This window comes from Falco peregrinus, chromosome 8 (assembly GCF_023634155.1).
Source record: "Falco peregrinus isolate bFalPer1 chromosome 8, bFalPer1.pri, whole genome shotgun sequence".
Taxonomy (NCBI): domain Eukaryota; kingdom Metazoa; phylum Chordata; class Aves; order Falconiformes; family Falconidae; genus Falco; species Falco peregrinus.
Window position 1 is genome coordinate 65,793,149 of NC_073728.1, and position 14,445 is coordinate 65,807,593.

The 14,445-nt window shown below is 48.8% G+C and overlaps 1 protein-coding gene across 8 annotated transcripts in view; it reads right to left on the reverse strand.

Annotated features, from left to right (window-relative positions):
• The window catches only part of ARHGAP26 (Rho GTPase activating protein 26), a 204,711-nt gene that overhangs the window by 116,083 nt on the left and 74,183 nt on the right, over positions 1-14,445 (reverse strand). For all 8 annotated transcript variants that reach the window (XR_008748319.1, XM_055811570.1, XM_027781305.2 and 5 more), the window contains 4 exons: positions 14,301-14,405; positions 13,417-13,546; positions 12,936-13,036; positions 7,418-7,512 (listed from right to left, as the gene is read on the reverse strand). Coding sequence is in view for 7 of the 8 variants with exons in the window: in XM_055811570.1 (XP_055667545.1) it covers positions 7,418-7,512; positions 12,936-13,036; positions 13,417-13,546; positions 14,301-14,405 (431 nt within the window). In the remaining variant the exon portion in view is untranslated. The remainder of the gene's footprint in view (positions 1-7,417; positions 7,513-12,935; positions 13,037-13,416; positions 13,547-14,300; positions 14,406-14,445) is intronic.

Sequence of the window (14,445 nt, forward strand, 5' to 3'; positions counted from 1 at the left end):
GGAAAAACAATTTAGCCTCTGGAGCTGCCAACTGCCTGAAAACAGCATTCAGCAGAGCACATAGGCTCTTTTCGGTACTAAATCTCCAAAAACTGATAAGGCCTGGGAAGAGGGGTAATTTCAAACTTGCGCTTCCTAAAAGTGATTCAGCAGGAGAATGTGAGCTGCAACAACACTCTTCAAAAGCCTTGATAAGAGCTGAACCTCTGTTAGAAAAGAAAACATTAACAGGGGCTCTCATAGTGGTGGGTTTGGCCCATCTTCTGTCACTTCCGTGGTATGTGTGGGCAAGGAACAAAGAATTAACCCTTCTCCCTAACTCCGTTCCCCATTCTACCAACCAAACAGTTGGCTTTCAGCACACACACAGCAGCTAAGCACTGCTTTACCAGGCAGAGCTGTGCATTCAGGCTTGCAACAAGCCCATGTCCAAGTAAACCAGACATAATGTGTTTGGTCTCCACTAATCCCATTGGTGAGTCAGTCAATACTCACCAGCTTAGAGGTTTGGAAGTTCACTCATTTTGAAGGGAAGAAGAAACCACTTAACCATCACCCCATTTGAGAAAGAAAACATACAACATCCATTCAACAAAGGTCCTTGTTGTGCAGATACAAAGCAGTTCAAGAGTAGGCCCTGGTACCTGAGGAGCTGCAGTAGGACTGGCAGCAAATCCTTCTCCCATGGCAGAGGCAGCCTTTTCCTTGGGTGACCAGAGGTCCCAGCCGTGCCCCCTTTCAGCCAGGGCTTAAGTCTGAGCTTAAGGCAAGCTGCTGTTGAAGGCACAGACATCCTAATGCAGAAAACCCTGCAAGGGCCCTAGCTCAGCTAGGGAGAGATGGGAAAAGGTAATACTGGGATTTCTGTCTCTTTAGCAGAGACATTAAAACAAAGAAGTCTAAACCATTCATTCATGGTAAATTTGACACTGGACTCCGAGCAAAGTGACACAGTCCCAGGGAGACAATACTGGTATCTGGCATGCCACATTCCCTCACGTACAGGGCAAAAAGGTGATAACATGAAAATGTTTGTTCTGCCTTTGAGCAGATAACAACTCTTTGGGCTTCACTTCAAACTTATTTAACAGCATGAGGGGAGGGCCTGTGAAACTGAATTAAAAAACTATTTACATTGCAAATAGCTCTGCATTTCCTCCCACAGTGTTCATTTGCCAAGGAATCCATTGCACAGCTTTCCTGAGCGGAACCATCTTCCTGGTTGTGATAAATTTAAAATGCACCCCACACATTACGCCTCATTCATTATTTATTTGGATGATGCCCACAGGGTACCATGTGCTTAATAGTCAGGTGGGATGGCTGGTGCTGAAACAGCATCCTAGTAATGCTACTAACATGCAGCCATGTTCAACTTGCTGTCTGCAGCCAGCCTCCTTTTCGTGGAGTTTCCTTGAAGATCAACAGTTTCCAAAAGTGTGCTCATTAGATTACGGATATCTCAATATTCAGTGTAGAGCCTGAGACAGGGAAGGCCCTTCTCTGACTTCCTTTCCCAAAAGATAAACAAAATGCATCCACCTTTATACCCTCACCTAACAGACAAATGACCCTAAATACTGGAGCTTCACTAGATTTTGCTGTTGAGTAGCTCATATCCCCTTCCAAAGCCTGACACAGCATGCACGTGGACACACACCAGAGTTTACCCTCTGCCCAGCTGAGCCAGCCCTGAGACTGTCACATTGGGACGGCAGGACGCCTTCCTGGATCTGACATCTAAGATGCACAAACGTGAACTGTTGTGACAAACAAGATGAAGGACCTGCTGATTCATTGCCAAATGCTGCATCATACATTTCAACCTCCAGGCACCAAAACACTTTGCCGCCTTCTGGGATGCAAGGGAAGGAAAGGAACATTTTGTGATCAGAAGAATCCATTTCTAAACTAAGTGGATGCAGGAGTATGAGAAGAGAGCAGAAGATGGTAAACATGTCACAAGAAAGTGTATTTTCAATATGCTAAAATCTAAAAACTGAAGAGATTTTTCCATATGAGACCACACAGGAAATTTGAATTTTCTCAGTATCTCAGCTTTTGTGAAACACAGCCCAGTTTTAAGGACCTATGACTAAACATGCAGAGAAAATGAGAAAGTCCAATAGCTTTTCTTTCTTCCAGAAAAGCAAACAAATAATGAAAGCAATACAAACAGATAAGAACTTTCAACTCCTGCAGCAGCTTATCATACCGAGACAATCTAAACTGCTGAATGAAAAAACATAAAAGCGGATTAATATCAGGGTCCTCTGGGCTGAGCAGAGTTGAGCACGCCCAGAAGTTAGCAGTCCCAGCTGGAGCAGAGCATTGTACCCAGACAGGACCCCACAGTAGTGCGGCACTGCTTCAGACACCAGCAGCCAGATGTGGCCTCGAAACAAAGATGAAAAAAAAAAATGTAAATAAGGAGGAGACACTGTTCCTGAATTAAGGAAGTCTCACTTGTCCACGTAGAGCTTAAAGCACCATTGGTACAACCGCCACCAGCACGTTCTACAGGGGCAGGGGCTGGTGTGGTTCTCCGTGGCCACCGAGGGGAGAATGAGCTTCATCTGCTCCCTGCCTGCCCACCTGTGAAAACCTCATGAACTGCTTTGTTTAAAAGGTCACCCGAAAGGCGACACCAGCAGAGGAACAAGTACAAGTTGTATTGCACGTGCTGTCCAAAGCACTGGCAAGATCCACTAGCCAGCCGTGGGGAACAACAGCAGAGGTGGAGTGGCTACCGGCCGCCTGGCCCCAGCACTGGGAAGCAGGCTTTGTGCCCCACTGTAGTCAGGGTGACTCAGAAATCACAGAATTGTACGCAGCTACCCAGAACAAAGCCAACAGCCTACCTACCGAAAACCATCTGGTCAGGAAAATGCTCAGGCAGGTGCATGTCAGCTCAGCCACCCCGATGCCAGCCATTGCACAGCAGGACCGAGGAGGTGCCAGCCACTTTGGGGGCACACAGGCAGTAGCCAAGGGGAATGGCATTACGTGCAGAGTTTATGGCCTTTATGAACAACTAAGAGATCAAAATCCCACAACTTTTAATACCTCCTGTTCCCATAAAAGCCAATTGGTATTAGAAGTGCTTCACTTCTCACCCAGAGCAATGACCTACATCATTCTAAATTACAAAGCCTTTGTCATGAGCCAAATGAGATACTCCTCCTCCTAAGGCTTATTTTGTAAGACAATGGCTGTCATCCCTGTTTACCTTGTTTACAAAACTGATTTAATGCAGAGACTACAAATAAGTGGTTAGAAAAAATGAGCATTAATAGTAAAACACTGTATTCATCACACTAGGAATGTATTTCAGCCAGACACGAGAACAACATTCAGGGCCTAATTTTGCTGTAACAAAGCAATAAAATGCTCCTAACTTCCCACATTGAAAATCAGAACTGTTTGCAAAAGCAGTGACAGGGATTTCTTAGACCTCTCACAAACACCTGTACTTCAGTCAGCATTGAGAACTTTGGCTTCTCCTTACCAGACAACAGGAAAAGGAAGGAATGTTATATTAACAGATCAAGCTCAAGATTTTCAGCTTGGTAGTGCTGAATCGTCTTTACAGGAGAAAAAACAATTTTTTTTTTTCCTCCCTAACAAGCAACAGCTTCTCTGGGTGTTACATAAAAAGCCCCAAGTCTGCACCCCATGTTGCATGTCTACCAGGTTCCCAAAATGCAACACTAAAAACAAGCCTATTTCTGCGCAGATAAAAGCAATCGGGAAAGAGCCAGCCGAGGCTGCCACCTTTAGGCTGTACGGCAAAGCAGGAGCTTAAGCACAGTCCCCGTGCTCCTGTGGCTGTGTCAGCACAACACCATGATTATATTGCATCCTACAACACTGCAAGTTAGTATAGACAGAGTGTGAAGAGCTACGCACATTTTATGGTGACAGGAGATAAACATACTTGAGTAGAAAATGAAGTTTCATCATATGTACTTATATGTGTGTAGCTTTTAGCAAGGGATTTGACATATAAGCAAACCATAACTACATACAGGTTTTACGCTGCCAGTTCCAGTGTGACACAGAGGGATAACCCGGCCCCAAGCGCCACCAATGCTCCTTCATCCTCCAACTGCGGTTAGTAAGATGGACACAACTTGTCAGGTCACAAACTGGTAACAAAGCCAGTTGATGCACACAGAACTTAAAAAATGATCAAATATGCTTTAGGAGGGCCTGGGAAGAAAGTGGACTTCACACTGTCCCCAAGGCATGCAAGCACAAGCAACTCACTGAAAGCCATGGAGCACAGGCTACCTGCACCCGCAGCAGAGCCCCACACAGGATGCCAACTGGCAGGTGCCTTTGCAACACTATTTAAGTGTAATCTGTTGCAGCAGTAAAAGACGTTTTGGACACAAATGCTGGGAGGCAACGACACATCACATATCCATCACCACGGAAGATATCAATGGGCTTTCATGCATTGCCCCGTTACAGGTATGAACCCGGAGCCTGTGTGTGACATTGCTCCAGAGGGGCCTGCAGCAGATAGCTCTGAAAAGACAACCACACACCAAGGGGATGTGTACCTGGAAAGATACAGAGGGGAAGCACAAACTGAAAGACGCTGAAATCCACAGCAGTGCAGCAACGTCCCTTATCCTTACTGAGGAAGCGACACACGCAGCCCAGAATATGCTCACTCCACACATACTTTGGAAGGGACAATCCAATTTAATTGTCCATAGGAAGAAAGGGATGTGTACAGAAAAATCTTCCTGCTCTCTTAAGCCACCTGTTTCCAAGGTAACCTTTGCAAAGGCAGTTTCAAACTTCAGGAAAAGCACACTCCAGTGGCATTATTCACCCTTACCTCTGAACAACACAAATGCACGCTGTTTTCTCAGTATCACAGTATTTTCCTGGACTGGCTTAACGGCAGGTGATTGAATGGCTCTATCAGTTAAAACATACTTGACTCTTGTGGGACATTGCTTACAAGTCTAATTTTCATTTAGAAGTAGCATACAGAAAAGAAAGGGGAAAACTACTGTAAGTCAAAACACAGTGCATATGTGAGACAGAAGCATCTCAGGGATATTTGCCTTAATCATATCAAAACTTCCTGCATGGGGCTGAAGAGCAAGACATCAAGTTTCTAACTTCTCTATTGGAAGAGACAATAAAAAAAAACATAAAACAAGGGGGGGGAAGAAAAAAAAAAAAAAAACCAAAAAAAAACCAACCCAGCCCAAGACAAAAACCCCCACTACACAAATCATCAGCCTTCTCTGTTCTGCAGAAACAGACACAGACACCACTCCAGCTAGCCTTTGGTCAAAGATATCCCATCATTTGTGGTCAGCAGACTTGGGTGGAAAGTGTGGGCTGAAGTTTTTGCCTGTGCTCAGGTTCTTAAGTCAGAGCTGATCTCCTCCAGCATAAAATGGAATGCAATGCCTCCAAAGGTGTTATCCCTGCAGTGCCCAGGCGAGCCCCAATACCTCCGACTGCAACCAGGCACCTCTGCACAAGGAGTTCCAGGTCACTTGTGGTTTCCAGGGCCACCCAGGGAACCCAAGCCAGGCTCCAGCAGGACAGCTGCAGGGAGGCACCCACACGCTGTCAATCCCTGATAATCCTGGGCTGGCAAGGAAACTGTTCCTCGAAACACACTGCTTTGTAAAACAGGCCAAATAATGAGTGCCAGGCAAGGTGAAGCAAAAGTGATCTCCAGCAAACTCTGGCCACTGACAGCATCAGCTTGAGGCCCTGATGGTGCCCAGATCTCCCAACGCTCACCATGACTGTCCCAGGGAGGGGGAGACAGGGTGGGCACATCACACTCTCTTTTGGCCATGGCAAAACCTGTTGCCTCCTCTTCCTCTTCGCTTACCTATTTTGGAAATAACCATTATTTTAGACAACTAATGGCAAATGTTGATACCAAAAATGTGCAGAGTGGCCTGTATACTGGGGGGGGGGTGGGGGGGCGGGAACCAGCCTTTTATTTCATGTTTTCTGCTCTTACTGTCCTCTCAGGCAGAGGCCATCTCTTGCAGCAGGAACGTGTACACGAAATGAGCGATTTCTCAGGTTTCACCGCCTTTGCTGCTCCCCTGCCATTATTTACATTTAACAGGCATATTTCTGGAGTAGCTCTTGATCCCATGCCTAGCAGGCTCCAGACATCAAGGGAAGGTTCAGCTGCCTCTGAACACACTGCAGAAGAAAACTACTATAATGGCTGACTTCTCCTCCTCCCAGTTTTATTTTGATTTTCACATTTTAAAAAAATACTCTCAGGGCATAGGAAAAAATCCCCAAGTCAGCAGAAATATTGCAGCTTTCTAGAGGAAAGCACAGCTACAGAGAGTGGGAGGCAGCCCCTGCGTTATCTTCCCCCTCAGCCAACACAGGCAAAGCTCTATCACCACAGCCCCTCCCTGCCCTGGGCTGGCAGTGAGAGGGTCTGGCACTAAAACACTGAGGAAGCACAGGCTGGGCAGGGAAAGGTATTGAAGGTTATTTCAGCATTATTCAACACCTTGAGTTTTGATGAACTTGGGTTTTCCCGAGACCTCCTGGGCATTCCCGCAGCAGGCAGTGGAGAGGAGGACAGCTGGACCAAAAACAGATGCACAACTGGGAGGGCACAGACATTCAGTGACTTTGAAGCAGGTTTTTGTAAACCATGTAAACTTCCTGCAGCCAGGAAGATATGAAACAATGACTAATACCACTTGGAACAGCAACCCCAGCCTGGTTTTCCTGTTTATATATGTAAGCCATGTGTGATGCTAGATATGATAACAGGCTCATTCCTAGGCATTACAGATTGAAGCCACACATACATCTGGTTCAGCTGCTACATGATAAGTCACATCAGAAAGCATTTTACTTCTTCAGGAAAGAGAAGTTAAAGTGTCCAGAGCTGCAAGATGGACTTCCATTATTACCCACCCATAGTGGACCAGCAACAGCCACTCTCCAGCACAAAAGCTGAAGCTATTGAAACACATACCTGGTGCTGGAAAGAGGAATCATATCCCTGCCAAAACACCCACAGAGCATCTTTTCCATACTTGCGACTATTTACCTTACGTGGCCAGACACTGCAGAAGTGCTAAAACACCATCAGAGAGACTTGAGTAAACTTGGCACCTTGTAAACCGAAGCAGTAACTCAGCATATTGAGAGCACCTGGCTAGGAACACCAGGGAGAAGCGTGTTTCCACAGAGAAATGCTTTCTATTCACAGAGGGTATGACTAAAGGAGAAGAGAAACATGGAAGCTGCACAAGAACTACCCAGAAAAGCAAAGTACAGATGAGTACAACCTTTCCCTATGCACAGCTAGCGTAACCCCTCGCACATGCATTCTTTTGGCAACTCAGGCTGCAGGTACACCAAGGATGCGATGCCCTTTGGCACTCACCGATCAACAGCTTCCACGTCAAAGCAAAACCTCTTCTCGATTGAGTCAGTTTTCCGCCGTGTACAAGACTTGAGGATAACAGCTTCGTCTTCTCCCTGAGAAAGAGACAATATCACAGATAAGGCCAAGAAAAATCAACCAATCACGTGCTTGTCCCCAGCACCCACTGCACTTTCAATGAACATGTTCATACCTGGGGGGGACTGGGCAGCATCAGCCTGCTAGAAATATATATTTATACATCAGAAGATTTGTCTTTTCACCTTTGCAAACATATTTAGCCCAAAACCTTTCACAAGGATGCACACAACTGAATTTTTTTATTAAGCCTCACACAATCCATGCTTCAGGCGGGCAGGGACGGTTGGAACACAACTTTTGGGCAAAGTCAGCTTTATTTTCCATTGCTGAACAATGCATCATAGACCTGGCTGTCAGTTTTTACCCCAGGCTGCATTTTTGGCAGCATTCTGCACGTGACAACTATTAACAGGAGCAAACATGTCTTAAAATGTTTATTATATAACAAAGCAACGACAAAACCATTCTCCCATCCAGGCATCCGCATCCAAGTTGCTCTGGATTTCCACACACTGAGGAGAGATCCGGCAGGATCTGCATGCACTGCTGTCCTCTGCTGGAGGAAATTCCTGCTCAGTCCCTGCCAGCACAGACATTTCTTCTACAATTTTTAAAATCCACTGATGACTCAATAGAAAATTATTTCTGAATGAGTTCCTGGGAATGGCCACTTCTCCGTGTTCCCTGTGCTGTTCTTGAAGACACCTTGGCTGACCAGCCTGTTCCCTGACATCATCATTTTTCCAAGAAACTTATTTAGAATCACAGGATCGTTTAGGTTGGAAAAGACCCTTAAGATCATAGAGTCCAACTGTTAACCCAGCACTGCCAAGTCCATCACTAAACCATGCTCCTCAGCACCACATTTACATGTCTTTTTGAATACCCCCAGGTACAGTGATTCCACCATGCCCCTGGGCAGCCTATCCCAGTGCTGGACAACCCTTTCCGTGAAGAAATTCTTCCTACTCCCCCATCTGAACCTCCCCTGGCGCAACTTGAGGCCGTTTCCTCTTGTCCTGTCGCTGGTTACTTGGGAGAAGAGACTGACCGCCCCTGCCCAGCCCCCCTGTCAGGTGGCCGTAGGGAGCCACCAGGCCCCCCTGAGCCGCCCCCTCCCCAGGCCGAGCTCCCCCAGCCGCCCCCCATCAGACCGGAGCCCCAGCCCCTTCCCCAGCCCCCTGCCCATTCCTGGACACGCTCCAGCCCCCCAGCATCCCCCCTGCAGTGAGGGGCCCAAACCTGAACCCAGGGTTCATGGTGCAGCCCCCCCAGTGCCCAGCACAGGGGACGGTCACTGCCCTGGGCCAGCTGGCCACACCGTTTCAGATACCAGCCAGGATGCTGTTGGCCTCCTCTGCCACCCCGGGGGCTCATGCCCAGCCGGCCGTCAGCCAGCCCCCCAGGCCCTTTCCCTCCGGGCAGCTTCCCAGCCGCTGTGCCCCACGGGCAGGGCCCAGCACTGGGCCGGGGTGCCCCTCACACAGCTGGGCTCAGCCCCTCGCCAGGCCTGCCCAGCCCCCCTGCAGAGCCCCCAGCCCCCCGGCGCTGCCTGCAGCCCAGTACCACCCAACAGCCGCACTGAGGGGCACTGGCTCACCTCACCCAGGGCACTGACAGAGACACCGGACAGGGCTGGCCCCAGCTGAGCCCGGGGAACACCCATGTACCTGGTGCCGGCGGGATGCGACTCCATCCCCCGCCATGCTTGGGCCCAGCCCTCCAACCATATTTTAGCCAAAAAAGCATATACCTCTCCAAGCCACCAGCAGCCAGCATCTCCAGGAGATGCTGTGGGAGGCGGCGTCAGAGGCTTTTCTGAAGTCTAGGCAGACACCATCCACAGCCTTTCCCTCATCCACTAAGTGGCTCGCTTGTCCTGGAAGGACATCAGGTTAACCAAGTAGGACCTGCCTTTCATAACCCCACGCGGGCTGGGCCTGACCACCTGGCTGTCCCATATGTGCTGTGTGATGGCACTTGAGGTGATCTGCTCCATGGCCTCCCCGAGCACCCAGTTCAGACTGACAGCCTGTAGTGCCCCGGATCCTCCTTCCAGCCCTTCTTGTGGACAGGCATCACACAGGCTAATCCCCAGTCTTCTGGGACCTCCCCATTTAGCCAGGGCTGCTGGTAAATGATGGAGAGTGGCTTGGTGAGCACTTCCACCAGCCCCCCTAGGGCCCTGGGGTGGATCCATCCAGCCCCAGAGACTGTTGTGTGTCTGGGTGGTGTGGCAGGTCACTGAACATTTATTTCCCCTTGGATTGTGGGGCTTAATTCTGCTCCCTGTCCCTGTCTCCCAGCTTAGGGGCCTGGTACCCCAAGTGCAACTGCTCTTACTATTAAAGACTGAGGCAAAGACAGCATTAAGTACCTCAGCCTTTTCCTCAGCTTTTGTTACTGTGTTTCCCCCCACATCCAATAAAGGATGGAAATTTTCCTTCGCCCTCCTTTTGTTGCTGATTTATCTATAGAAACATTTTTAATTGGTTTCTACAGCAGTAGCCAGATTAAGTTCTAGGTGGGCTTTGGCCCTTCTAATTTTCTCCCGGCATAACCTCATGACATCCTTGTCGTCCTCCTGAGTTGCCTGCCCCTTCTTCCAAAGGGCATACACTCTCTCTCCCTTTTCCTTGAGTTCCAGCCAAAGCTCTCTGGTTCAGCCAAGCTACTCTTCCCTGCCAGCTTGTATGTCAGCATATGGGGACAGCCTGCTCCTGCACCTTTAGGATTTCCTTCTTGAAGAATGTCCAGCCTTCCTGGACCCCTTGGCCCTTCAGAACATCTCCCAAGGGACTCTTGTCAACCAGGACCCTAAACAGGCCAAAGTCTGCCCTCAGGGAGTCCAAGGTAGCAGTTCTGCTGACCCCTTTCCTTACTTCTCAGAGAATCAAAGACTATCATCTTGTGATCGCTGTGCCCCAGAAGGCCTCCAGCCACCCCATCACCCACGAGCTCTTCTCTGTTCACAGAGGCCAGGTCCAGCGGGCACCTTCCCTAGCTGGCTACCTCATCAGCTATGTCAGGAATTCCTCTTCTGCAGACTCCAGAAACCTCCTAGACCATTTCCTCTCTGCTGTGTTGCATTTCCAGCAGATATCTGCTAAGTTGAAGTCCTCCAGAAGAACAAGGACTAGCAATTGTGAGACTTCTCCCAGCTGCTTTTACAGAATAATTTTTTGTATGCCTCTTCATCCTGGTTGCACGGTCTAACAGACTCTCACCATGCATGGTACCTGTCTCACTGGCCTTCCCCCTAACTTTTACCTCACTCAACCCTATCATCACCATCACTAAGCTCTAGATAACCAAAAATACTCCCTAACATACAGGACTACCCCACCATCTCTCCTTCCTTGCCTACCCCTTCTGAAGAGTTTACAGCCATCCACTGCAGCACTGCAACTGTGCAAGTGATCCCACCACATTTCCATGATGGCAACTCTATCACAGTTTTCCTGCTGCACAATGGCTTCCAGCTTCTTCTGTTTGCTGCCCATGCATGCATTGTAGATGCACTTCAGTTGGGCTATTGCTCCTGTCACCTTTTTGGCAGAAGAAGCCCTAACTCCTATGCAACTATTCTCAGGCAATTCAGTGGTTCCTAACACATCAATAACCCTTGTGTCTTTGCTGCCGCAAAGGACCAGAAAAGGGACCCAGAACAGACCCAGAAAGACAGACCTGAGATAGTTCTCTGCACAGCTTCTCCCCAGGGTTCAGCAGAGGCTACCTGCACCCGGTCATCCCAGCCTGGCCTGCTGCTGGCACAAGGCTGCTCCCAAGCTGCCAAACTCCCCACCTGGTGTTCAGGGAATGCCTCCGCTTGAAACCCACTAATATCCAGATCCAGTCACAGCCTGAGGTGCATTCACAAGGGGCTGATACTATGCGCAGTGTCCTTTGAGACCCACAAGCAGTGGGTCCCCTCCTGCAGCACCAACATTGCCTGTCGCTTGGCACCTGCTCCAGCCAGACCCCCAAATGCCCAGGAGTACAGACAGCCACAAGCCCCTGGACTGCTCCATGCTCCAACAGCTGTGCTGGCCATCACTGATAGGCTCTGCAGCGCAGACAGAGCTGCTCCAGCATAGGCAGCATTTCATACGAGGATCATACAAGCCACAAAACCCCTGGCAACGAGCCCCACCAGCATGGTGACTGGTGCAGCACACCAGAGCAGGGCTCTTGCCCTGTGCAAGAAGGGCTCATGGGGTACAGGGGAAGCCATGAAATGGGAAGAGACCATGTGAAACACAGTGCAGCCACTGATGATTACAGGGCTGGGATATTTTAATACTAAGTTATAATGAAGATGCTCTGAGGCAAAAGGAAATTAATTTTAAAAGTTGCCCTCTGCATGGCCAGCTCCCTTTGCCAGCAGGAAGCCGTGTGGCAGCCTGTCCAGCTGCCCGAAGTGCTCCCCTGCAAGGGGATAACGTTTGCAAACTGCCCCGGTCAGAACGCTCTGGGCGGGTTCTATTGTTCCTCCTGCTGTATAGAAAAGCAAAGCCAGTCCCAGCTACAGTCAGGCTTATGCTGCTGCTCCGAGAGCACATAGCACATGCTGCCCCCCGACACCCACTGCTCCCCCTGCTCCTCCACACCCCCTCGGGGCTGAGGGGAGGCTCCAGGCTCTCTTGTGGCTCTGTCTAAAACAAAACAACTCCATTGGCCAAGTCATAGGAAGGAGCAAAATAATGAACAGGTTCTCTTCTCCAGGCCTTGGAACAGGAACTAAGGACTGGGGAGCAGGCGCCCATGGAGCTGGAGCGTGGTGTGTGTGTGTGGCATGACCCCACTCTGTTCCCAGCCCCAACCACCACCTCCAACCCATGGAAACAGCCTCAGCCTTGCAGGGCACAGTGCAGATGCACGACCCACTGTGTGCCCAGCAACGCCCGAAACAGTAGGTGTGGAACCGAAGATGCAACTGTGCATGCTTCAGCTTTTAAAAGCCTCTCCTTTCACAAATAGAAATAAGTAAATTAAAGACAGACCTAAAAGCAAGAAGAAAAAGGTCCAGCTTCAGCGCAGTGGCAGCTGCTGCAAACTTGTCCTTACAAATTGTGTGTGCACACTGGCCTGGAATATGGAGCTGAAGCATAAAACAGAGAAATGCTGAAGGGGCTCTATCCACTTGGGAAACTGGCTCTGCTCTCAGCACAGCTGACAGTTTCCAAAGATCTGGGTGCTCTGGGGGTTTTCTTGCTTTTGTGGGTTGTTTGTTTTTTTTTTTTAAACAAGGTGCAGAGTTAATTCCCAATGCAGCACCCACTCAGCTTGGAATGAATCTGACCACTCCACCTGCATTTGTGTCACCCTTTTAAAAATGGTTCAGTTTGAGTACTGGGACAGTGTGCAACCAGCAGCTCCGCAGTGCTCCCCAACAGAGACCCCTGGGACACACTCCTGCTGCCTACCCATCACTCACCGCTTTTCCTCCAGATTTCTGGTCAAATGGCACCATTGTGATCCGCTTTGATTCTCTCTGGTATGTGCAGTAATGCTTCACCCAAGAAGTCCCAAAGTGACCTACAAAGCAAATGCAGATTTTATTCCCAGAACTACTACAGCTTCAGTGCCCTCCCATTAATAACCTGTGATGTTTAACAATCATTTAACATGTCAGATTTCTGTACCTACAGTTCTTGTTCGACTTTGCCAGTGGATTAAGCATTATTAACCCTCTTCTGTCCAGAGGAAAGAATTTTATCAGGCACTGGGAGTGATTCTTGCTGGGAGGGAGAACCTGGCTCACACATTCCCACCTTAACATCCCACCCACTGAGTCAACCCCTCTCTTTCATAGATTTTGTAGCCTGCTGAATTAGGCTTCACACCCCAAACCCTGACAAACCACCTTCCCCAGGAGCCCACTCCCCACACTGCCCTGGCAGGCAGCCAACACCTACGTTTCTCCTGCACGTAGAGATAACCCTCCATTGTGTAAGGGCTGATGTTTTTGTGCTCATGAGGATTCTCCTTCATCTTCTTCATCAAAGACTCAACCTCTGACCTTGTTCCTTCAAATCGATTTCTTGTCTGCAAATTAAAACAGGAATGCCTTCTCCAGTGCACGGAGTGGGGTGGGACCCAATGTGCATCACACAGAAGTGGGACCCCAGAGCTGGTTGACTACAGCCTGTGTAAGAAACGGGACCAGGGGAGCCCACTATCAGCCACAGGACAGGGTTTCTTCCTGGGCCTGGATTTAAGCTAAAAGAAAAATATTATGACATCTAGCAAGTGTATTTTGAGTTTTGTGAAAAAAGTTGTTTCAAAAGAATGAAACCAGTCTGTGTCTCTGGGAGAAAAAGAGTGATTTCTTAACAAGAGAGAAAAGTGAAGCTGTATGTCAACGTGCCAAAGCCCTGAACACATCCAATGTGCATGCACCAACCACAGTGGCAGCCAGCAGAAGGACTCCACTCCACAGCCCAGAGACTGGGATTGCAAGAAGTGCTGCACTTCCCAAATGAACAGTGCTTTGAAACACTTGCAAAATGGTTTGAAACACTCACTAAAATCACAGGGCACACAACGTCTACCCACTGGCTGACTCCTGGGGAAGCTAGGCCTCTGCATTTGGTATGCCATAGGGAATGAACGGCTGCATAGACTGTGTATACAATGTAGTGTTATTTACAAAAAAAGAATTTGCTTTCAATAACACAGCCAAAGCCTTTGCTTGATGGCACACAGAAAAAAGGAGAACAAAGCCTTCATTAGAATTTATCAAAAGTGTTAGTTATCTCTGCAGGACAGAGCACACGGCATGGGCACATGGCACACTTACATTCTGGATGCTGATTGTCAGCTCTGTCTTGAAATCGCTGAAGTCCTTTGCAAGCTCGTAGCCATGGTGGTAGAAAGTGAAAAGCCCCTGCAGAAAGGCCAGCAGCTGCATTGGGGTAACATAAATCAAGATAGTCAGTAGTGAC